The following is a 10,633-nucleotide window of genomic DNA, read 5'->3' as shown; positions in this document are numbered from 1 at the left end:
CTTCTCACTAACACCTCAAACTGCATCACCTCCACTTGCTAGCCATCAAACAGATGGTTGGAGTGTTGTGCCACTCCATCACTTGGCCACGGACTTGATTTCTTGTCTCCATATTTCTATGACAACCACTGGGTTTTGCCAAATACTGAAATTATAGTTTTTTAAAAATAAAGCAACCTTTAAAATGGCTATGAATATTTTTATTGCCACATACAACTGCTTGCCTTTAACTGGCAACGTCACTTCAAATTTACCCATTTCCTCCCCCACCCAACCTTGTAAATAAGACTTCCTGTGCACAATTTCCCACCCCGTTTTGATGATCTTCCAATGCCAGGTCCAGAATGGGCTGGAGCTTGCTCATAATTTGTAAGTGAAGCTAACCCTGCATACGAATAGTCGCTGCCTGACTTGGGCCCAATTGGAAAATCCACCCCATTGTCTCGCTATATTCATACAGTCAAAGGCTTGTTTCTCAGATCTAAAAATATTGGTTTTAATCTTAATTAAACAATATTATTTGATTTCTAGCTCTTTTTACATTGGGTTTATAAATTTGTGTTATCTTTAGGGGTGCAGGAAAAAGAGCATTGACTGTTTCCAGTGATTTTGGTCAGTGTTTGTTTTTCTAATTTGAAGTTTTGGAACTGTCGAATAAAACCAATCCCACCAACAGAAAATGTTCATGCTTTGTTTACAATGAAAGGTGTCCAAAGGAGAATTGTTAGGGAAGACTATTTTCAGCCATTTTTTAAAATGCTGCATATTGACATTATTTGTGAGAGACCCTGAAATCAATTGCACTCTTGCTGGGAATAAATGAAATTTCACAAATTGACAAGTCTAGAAATGAATTTTAATAAAATTGGGCATGTTATAATACTTCACTTGTCCTCACAGCATGGGAAAATGTAAAATTGATGGGTGCTGAAATTGTGATTATTATTGAGTGCATTTTTGCTGAAATAGTCGACATTTATATACCTGTTTTAAAAAGTAAACACAAAGCTACACAGCAACTTGCATTTATATAGCGAATTGAACGTAGTAAAACAGTCAACCAGGAGAGGAAAAACTCAGCGATTGCAAGAATGTTCCTTTGATGAGTTATGCTACACTTGAGCTGCCGGTACCCCTGGCTTGTCTTGATTCTTATTTCTAGCATTTGATTTGTTTTATTGTTTTGTCATTTTTAGTGTATTTTGAAACCTATGGGTGTCAAATGAATGTTAATGACACAGAAATTGCTTGGGCCATCCTCCAGAAAAATGGTTATATGAAATCCAGCAGCTGCACAGAGGTAAACTATATATTAATATAAAACAATTATTGTTGGCCTATGGCTATTACTTTAGACATTAAACTCCATCATAGGCAGATCCAAAAGAGCTGCTCACTACCTCATATAACAAGTCATTTTTAAAATGAAAGCTTTAAAATTAGCTATATTAAAATAATTCGTTTGTCTTTGGTGAGGTGGGGGAGCTAATACATGAAAAATGACCAGAGTTAACAGTTCATGTCGAGATTCGATGGTGCGTCTCTGTTCGCGGGATTGTCCGATCAGAATCTAATCTCGTCATTTGGGCTGTTACCTTGAGTCTCGAAATATTAAATACTTGCAAAATTGTTGAACTCTCAGGGGGGTGGGGGGGTTGTTTTCAGAACTAATCTATTGAATGTACCGGGCAAGTGTCAAAAGCAATCAAAATGCAGCACAACTGTGTGTCTACTTGCAGTCTTCAATCTAAAGAGTAAAATTGATTAGTAAGCAGTTATCTGCCTAGTGTTGTAGAACTCCTTTGATCTTGTGTGTTGTATTCTGCTTTGGAGACAGAGGAATTATGTAGTAAGTATCAAATTTTCACTGTTTCATCAGTTATTTATATGACTTGGCAATTTTCGCATTGTAGCAGTGGGAGAGGTTATATGGAGTTGTAGTACCCATATGGTATTTAGTCATGACTAGGTTAAAAGTTTTTGAAGTTATTTTCAGGATCAGTTTAAAGTTTTATGGAAATCTAGCATTGTATTGCTGATTATTGTCTGGAATCTCTTGCTTCTATGTAATCTTATTCCTTGCAAATAAACTTGACTCACAGTTTTTCCCCAATTAGTACAGTCTGTACATTGTGGAAAGGGGTGCATGGTGGGCACTGCATAGAGCCTCTGGTGTGAAGTATTGTGATAAAAAGGTGACTATTAATCCTGTGGAATGTTATTCCCACTTACTCCATGCATAAAGTTGCAAATTGCAGATCACAGCAAACGTGTCTGCTTATTGTCATTCACAGTAAACATGAGTAAAGAGAGTTGGGAGAAACTGAATTGTACCACAAAAGTTGTCGGATTTTCACATTATTCATCTGTACAGATGTAATGAGGCTTCATTTCTCCAGTGGTTTGCTTGCCAGCTTTCCTGTGTTCACACTCCATAAGCTAAAACTTGTCCAAAATGCCACTGCACGAAGCAGCCCATTTCCATTGTCCCCAACCCCAGTAAGCTCTATTGGCTTCCTCTGCCCCAGACAATTGATTTTTAAGGTCGTCGTTCTACATAGCTTTGTCTCACCTAACCTTGGTAATCTCCAGCCAGCCATCCATCCATCCAGCATGCATCCTCCACTCCTCCAATATTAACTTTCTGCTTGTTTCCCTCCCCCTTTCTTCCACGATCAGTCGATGCTCCAGATCCTGTGCCTCGGCTCTCTGGAACTCAACATCTCTGCTTTGTCACCTCTTTTCTGCTTTGTAAAGCTACCTAAAATCCTTCTTGAACACCTTTGCCCATCCCTACCCCCACCCCAAACTCTCTTCTCCTTTTCTTCTTTCTGCTTAGTACTGATGGCCAGTAATAGTGTAATTCTGTGTAAATCTTAATATTGTGATTTTTGCAACATAAAATTGTCAGGATTTCTCAGTATTCAGATTCGAAGCACTTTTTGCTTAATAAATATGCATAGTGCCCTCTAACAGTTAAATTACTTTTTTTAAACTAACATTTCAGTTTCCTTTTAGACTTGAGAGAGAAATATATCAGATTAATTTCAGTATTGCAATATGCAACATAATAAATTGTAGAATGACATTTTAAAATACAATAAAGTGATGTTTCTGCCATGAATCATTGCATAACCTTCTAGCAGTTTGGAAGCATTATTTTTGATATGTGACATTCCACCGATCTTTATGAAGAACTAGTTGGAACAGACAAAACCACAAGAGTGTGTTACAAGATAGTAGCACCTCTCTGGTTCAGATGATGTTGTGCTTTGCTTTTTTGGGAGGCCATCTGAATCTTTATCACGTATTACAACAGGACTTCAGTTCAGATGTGTGGCGCAATCACAGGAGGCATTCATTTGCCATGGCACTTGTCAGAAACAAGGGAATAAAGTTTCACCAAGAACAGAATAAAACAACTCACTTCACCTGTATGTGTTTTATACTGTAACAGGCTAGTGTGTGGTGCAGGGCCATGAAACATATCTGGGTTTGAATTATGTTGATAAACTGCTCAATGTGTATGTTCCTGCCTGGCACAATAATCATTCTATTTGTTATCTCATTGTTTCAGGATGTGGCTGCAACACTGGGTTATAACTGAATAAAGTACACTCAGTACATGATTACTTTGGATTTCTATTCATTGTTGATCTAATGAGCTCTTGATAACCAATCTGACTCGTATTTCTTTTGTTGCAGGCAGATGTGATTTTATTAGTAACATGTTCAATCAGGTATTTTTTCTATAATCTTTCTGTTTTCTTGTTTTATACAATAACATTGTTTTAATCTGTATTTCTGCAGTTAGTCTTTGCAGGTATTACATAGGATTATATAGAATATACAGCACAGAAACAGGCCATTCGGCCCAACCAGTCCATGCCGGTGTTTATGCTCCACTCGAGCCTCTTCCCGTCTTTCCTCGCCTCCTCCTGTCTTTCCTTATTTAACTCTATCAGCAAAACCCTCTATTCCCTTCTCCCTCATATGCTTGTCCAGCCTCCCCGTAAGTGCATCTATACTGTTCGCTTCAACCACTCCCTGTGGTAGCGAGTACCACATTCTCAGCACTCTGGATAAAGAAATTTCTCCTTATTTCCCTATTTGATTTCTTGGTGACTATCTTATATCGATGACCTCTAGTTTTGCTCTTCCCCACAAGTGGAAACATTCTCTCTGTCTCTACTTATCAAAATGTTTCTGAATTTTATAGACAAAAGCAAAATACTGCAGATGCTGGAAATCTGAAATAAAAACAAAATGCTGGAAATACTCAGCAGCTTCAGGCAGCATCTGTGGAGAGAGAAACAGAATTAACGTTTCAGGTCGATGAGGGAAAGGGGGGGAGGGAGGGAGGAACAACAGGGAAGGTCAGTGATGGGGTGGAAGGCAGGAGTGATTAAATGACCAAAGGTATGATTGTACAAAGCAAAAGGAGATGGTAATGGGACAGATAAAGGGACAAAAGATGAGTCTAGAAGAGGTGTAAATGGGAATGGCAGAATCAACAACAGCTGCCATCTGAAAAAATAGGGGCGGAGGTTATGGTCTGAAATTGTTGAACTCGATGTTGAGTCCAGAAGGCTGTAAAGTGCCTAATTGAAAGATGAGGTGCTGTTCCTCGAGCTTACGCTGAGCTTCATTGGAACAGTGGAGGAGGCTGAAGACCGAGGTCAGTGTGGGAGTCGGGCAGAGAATTAAAGTGACAGGCAACCGGAAGCTTGGGGGTCATGCTTACGAACTGAACGGAAGTGTTCTGCAAAGTAGTCACCCAATCTGCATTTGGTCTCCCCAGTGTAGAGGAGACCACATCGTGAGCAGTGAATACAGTATACTAAATTGCAAGAAATACAAGTAAATCGCTGTTTAAAATCTGTGATATCTCGAATTTTTTCCAGTCTGACGAAAGGTCATCGACCTGAAACATTAACTCTGTTTCTCTCTCCACATATACTGCCAGACCTGCTGAGTATTTCTAACATTTTCTATAATTTTATAGACCTCGATTAGGTCACCGAGCCTTCTCTTTGTTCATCCTTTCCTAATAGGTATCTATTGCTAACAGTTGTATATCCAACTTAATCTCCTTCAAATGTATTGGAGGGTAAATTTTGCAAGCACATCTGTTCTGGCAGGGTATTGCAGGCTTTGGTTGCAAAATCAAGCGCCCTGCCTCCCGCCACCAATTTTTGGGATGAAAAATAAGGCTGTGCTGCCAGTGCGCACAAGTGCAAGATCTTCCTTAAATTGGCCATCCAGCCGAAAGGAAATCAATGACACCTTTATTAGCTTCTACCTACATGTTGGATGAGGGAGAGAAATCATTTTAAGACAACCAAGGGAATCTGCAACTTTAGTGTAGCACAATGATAAAGATAAGTTGTGAATGTAACGTAAGACTGACTTTTAATTGCAGGGAGAAGGCAGAGCAGACCATCTGGAACAGGTTGAAGCAGCTTGCAGCCCTGAAATCCAAGCGGACAAAGTCTCAAGTTCCACTTAAAATAGGAATTTTAGGTACGTTGGCCTCTCTAATAAGAACATAAGAAATAAGAGCAGGAGCAGGCCATTTGGCCCCTCGAGCCTGCTCCACCATTCAATGAGATCATAGCTGATCATCGACCTCAACTCCACTTTCCCGCCCGATCTCCATATCCCTTGATTCCCCTAGAGTCCAAAAATCTATCTATCTCAGCCTTGAATATACTCAAAGACTCAGCATTCACAGCCCTCTGGGGCAGAGAATTCCAAAGATTCACAACTGAGAGAAGAAATTCCTCCTCATCTCAGTCTTAAATGGCCTACCCCTTATCCTGAGACTGTGCCCCCTAGTTCTAGACACTCCAGCCAGGGGAAACAACCTCTCAGCATCTACCCTGTCAATCCTCTTCAGAATCTTATAAGTTTCAATGAGATCACCTTTCTTCTAAACTCCAGAGAGTATAGGCCCATTCTACACAATCTTTCGTCATAGGACAGCCCTCTCATCCCAGGAATCAATCTAGTGAGCCTTTGTTGCACCGCCTCCAGGGCAAGTATATCCTTCCCTAGATAAGGAGACCAGAACTGTGCACAGTACTCCAGCTGTGATCTTACCAAGGCCCTATACAATTGTAGCAAAACTACCAATGTTCTTGATGCAAACATATGGGTAACCAGGCAGAGAATCCATCTATCTCATCTTGTATCTATGTGAATGTTGGCAAGTCCTTTCAACTAATCCAATCGAATGAGTCATACAGAGATTGTATTTTTAAAAATGGATAGCTGTTCCATGTGATAAAGCCGCTGGCCCCGAAATAAGCTTCACACAAAGATCTCGCCATCTCTCTGTTGAGAACTTCGGGTTTTCCAATGTTCAATTCAAATCAACGGAGTTTAGTGGGAATCCCCTAGTGCGAGCTGCTGTGATGTCAACAAGCTGTCTAAGCAACCAATCAAAACGCAGAATTCTCTCAGACAGCAAACAAGGAAGTGGATAAGCTCTTAAAATTCTAACTTTTTAAAAAAATGTTAGAGAGCAAAACAAGAATTGAGGCTCCTGCATGGGGAAAAGGCAAACCTGAAATAAAGATGAACAAACTTAAAATTTTTTTTACAAGCTTCTTAATTTTACTTTTTATTAAAATTGATAAATTTCACACTACAAAATTTAAATTTGATTTTCAAGCCCATAACCTTTGCTTAGCGGTCAATACGCTGTTAAAACCCCAGTTACACCTAATTCCTTTGTGTCTAACTTTTAGTGGGGAATTTAACAGCGTAATTACTGCGAAAGAGCTGAAGTTTTTGTCAGTTTCGACCTATTGCTGGCTCTTTGGTGTGGGTTGGGTGGGAGCACAGCGCAGCCTGTGTCGGAGCTGTGAATGACAGACCGCAACTTCAGGACTTCCGCAAGTGCCAAATCCCAAAGTTACGGTCAGTTTCAAAGGCGGAATGCTGCCAGTTGGCCATCATCTGGACCGCAAATTCCGGGCCATTACTTCCAGGATGGTGCGTTGTCTACCTGGAGCCAAAGCAGTACATATCAAAAAAGGTTAGAAGGAATATTGAAGGAAACAAGAGTTGACCCAGTGATTCTGGTTCACATAGGGGTAAATTACATCTATAATAAATTTGTTACGTATGTAATGCGTTCCTTATAATTCTGTCATGCCTCTGTATGGCATTTCAATAGGATTTTCCCATTGTCAAGCTACCTGCTACAATCATGCCGACAGCTGCACATTTCTACCACTAGTTGGAGCTTTAGAAGCTCCAAAAGCTGCAGCTCTTCATCATACCTATATGATGTACTATTCAGACAGCAGGGATGGAAAACGGGAGTGGGGAGCAACATTGGTCCAGCAGATGATGACGAACAGTCGCATTAAGACCAGTGGTTGCAGTGGTTATCAGGCTGGTGCTCGCAGCCAGCTTGCCCACAGGGCAATTTCCAGTTTTTCGAAGAGGAGGTGGGTGGAAAATACCAGTCCACAACAGGCTGGCCACTGATGCGGCAGTCAGCTGAAAACAGCCAGGGTGCAAAGGAGTGCATATCAAATTGGGGGGTGAGCTAGTGAGGGGTTATGTTCAAAAATGAATATCCAACTCTCGAGGGAAGATCTGAAAGGCTTGAGGGGCGGAATATCCACTTTCTAGAATTGGGAGGTTTTGCGGAGCGAAGGAGGTGGGTAGTCGAGCCGATGGCCCAAGCAAATAAATTTTGAGGGCAAAAATTTCCTGGAGGGGCAAATGAGAAAGATTAGTATTGTTTGCAGTTAAAAAGTTGGAAATTAAACAAAAAGTAATGTCATTGTAAATCAGAAATTCATCCTGCTGGAGCATCAAGCTCGGGAGGAACTGCTCTGCAGTACCACATAGTGGCCATAATCTGCAACTGCATGCAGACTCAAAGCAGTTTTTAAAAATCATATTCTCACTTAAATAGCAGCATTTGTGTCACAGTAGGGGTTCTCCATTGTGACTGGCAAGTCGTGCTGATAGTTTAGAAGTGATCATATAATGGTATCTAATATAAAAGCAAAAATCATACTTTTGTTACAAAAGAAATCACCATTTTTTTAACTTCAAGATATGAATAGATTATAATGGAAAAGTGTAAAATATCTGCTTACGCTTATGATTTGTAGTAATTGAATCAGAATAGGCCCGCACTACCGAAACATCCAATAGTTTACTAAGCATTTCATTTCCCTGTTTGTTTAAAAACATATCCATTCTGGTGAAAATTATGCAATAATTTAAAAACTTAGAAGTGAGAGGATGCATAATGACATGAATGATTCACTTTTTTAATTCTTTAAGAGCTGAAATTGAGTGGACTAATACTGTTATTGTATATAGGATGCATGGCTGAGAGACTGAAAGAGGAGATCCTGGAAAAAGAGAAGCTTGTTGATGTACTTGCTGGACCCGATTCATACCGTGATCTTCCTAGACTCCTGACGGTGGCTGAAGCAGGACAAAAGGCCGTGAATGTTTTATTGTCACTGGATGAGACCTATGCAGATGTCATGCCAGTTCAAGTCAACTCCGAGACAAAGTCTGCATTTATGTATGTGTAATCTTAATTTAATTTATACTTTGGGATGGGAGTAGTAACATGCCAGTCAAAGTGCATACTGCTTCTGGACCTCAGCCTGTGCTCATTTGCAACCAGCCCATTAAGAGGCTAGCAAGGACATAAGGGGAACTGTAGGGAAAGCACCATACCATCACTTAATCTCTGCTGGAACAAATAAGATCATAAATGTTTGGAATTGCAGATGTGTAACTGACCCTAGTACTTTGTGGCACCAGGCATGATGCATAAATTGCTGTATCACTGGGCTTCCCTCTCACTTTAAATGTGACAATATTTGATTTGTGACGATGTGACATTAGTTTTGTTTTCGGAACCCATTTAATACTTTTCCATTTTCAAAAAATGAGAACAGTAAAAGCTTTAAAAACATACAAGTATTCCTATTGGCTGCAGAAATATGAAATGTAGCATGTTCTTGTTTTGCCGTTGCCATCGATCTTTTTGTTATGTTTTATTTATTTTCCCTTTTGATCTTCATGGAGTGGAGTATTCCTGTTTGGTTGAGATGTGTGGTCAGGCAGTTTGCTTCTAGGCTTATGAGAATTTTGCTCTTTGAGTTGGACAGTAGGGCTTGCAGAAGAACGTCTCTGTGATTTGTGTGTCTCCTTCTCTAATAAGGGCGTGCGCTTGATGCTCCATCATCATGAAGTGGCTGAGATCATAGCCTCCATGCGTTTAATCTCAGTGGTGGTGAGCTCTGTATCACTGCTTTGTGTCAAAGCATAGTGAAGATTAATTTTCAGCACTAGTGTACTTCCTTGTTCTGTTAAATGTAGTTTAAAAATTCAGCAGTACAGTATATATTTATATAGGTGTATGGCTATTGTTACTGCTCTCCGGGGTAAATACTAGGGGAGAACTATCTTGGCATGGGTAAGACTGAACAGACTCTAGCTAAAAGAAAGTGTTTCTCTTGTTCTAGCTCTATCATGCGGGGGTGCAACAACATGTGTAGCTATTGTATTGTTCCTTTCACCCGTGGACGGGAGAGAAGCAGATCCATTGCTTCCATTTTACAAGAAATCAGAATGCTTTCAGATCAGGTAACCCCAGTTGTGAATGCTTAAGACTTTGACCTTAAAACAGAAGGAAAGTGTAGGGAGATAAAAAAAAATATATATATATATATTGCCCATTCGATATTCAAAAAACATAGCTGAGAGAAATTGTTCTTGACTTTTTTTAAGTTACTTTAAAGCGTCTTGCCAGATCAGAGCTGCTCTGAAGTCACTGATTGGAAGGTGTCCCAAGCAATTCCATTGAAATCAGCAGATATGAAGTGTAATATCAGCCTAAAAGTATCTCTGACCGGTAGCATGCTTCCCATGTTCATTGGCTAAGGATCAGCTCCTGGGCCAAATTGTCACAAGTGTTGAAGCAGTTTACCTATCTGACCTTTTGGTTGACAAATAATACACGAGGGAGAATTAAAGAAGGAAAAGTAACTTCTAAAAATCACTTTATATAAATGTGCTAAAAATGTTGTCTTGGATGATGCATGTTATGTGTAATCTGAAAGTTTGCAGTAACATAATCTGACTCTAATTTTTAACTGAGACATGCATAACTTAAACAAATGAATATAGAGTGGAATGATTAGGGGAATAAGAAACAGCTGAGAATTTTTTTTAGTTGTAAAATGGAAACAAAATGACCAATGAAATGCATGACTTTACCAGTGATGCTTAGTTCTTTTAAGCAAATCCATAAATCTAATTGGAGTGGATTTCTCCTGAAAGGGGGGGAAAAAATCAGACAAGTTGACACCCACTGAAGGATTGTAATATTTACAGGCGGGAATCCACTTCATGTTCTAGATTCTGCACGGTGAATTCTCAGTTTGACATCTGCAGAAGCAGCCAGGTATTGTGCTTTTTTCCTATGGCCAAGTGATGCAGTGACTTCATGTGTCCCGATTCTAGGTAACCAATTACAAAATGACCTTGGTGATCCATGGAAGCCGCCCTGCCTATCCTCTTGGAGAGGCAGGTGTGTTGTGTGGGGGTCATCTATAGGGACTTGTAAAAGCTATTCTAAGAT

The 10,633-nt window shown here is 39.9% G+C and overlaps 1 protein-coding gene across 3 annotated transcripts in view; it reads left to right on the top strand.

Annotated features, from left to right (window-relative positions):
* Nucleotides 1-10,633, top strand: part of cdk5rap1 (CDK5 regulatory subunit associated protein 1) — a 29,710-nt gene that overhangs the window by 1,489 nt on the left and 17,588 nt on the right. For all 3 annotated transcript variants that reach the window (XM_086005267.1, XM_086005269.1, XM_086005268.1), the window contains exons 2-6: nt 1,197-1,300; nt 3,706-3,740; nt 5,423-5,523; nt 8,353-8,563; nt 9,516-9,636. In XM_086005267.1, coding sequence (XP_085861393.1) covers nt 1,197-1,300; nt 3,706-3,740; nt 5,423-5,523; nt 8,353-8,563; nt 9,516-9,636 — 572 coding nt within the window. The remainder of the gene's footprint in view (nt 1-1,196; nt 1,301-3,705; nt 3,741-5,422; nt 5,524-8,352; nt 8,564-9,515; nt 9,637-10,633) is intronic.

This window comes from Somniosus microcephalus, chromosome 13 (assembly GCF_052327205.1).
Source record: "Somniosus microcephalus isolate GS21.2 chromosome 13, FLI_Smic_1.0, whole genome shotgun sequence".
Classification (NCBI taxonomy): Eukaryota; Metazoa; Chordata; class Chondrichthyes; order Squaliformes; family Somniosidae; genus Somniosus; species Somniosus microcephalus.
Note: the sequence above shows the minus strand (reverse complement) of the source record. Positions and strands in the feature narration are given on the sequence as shown.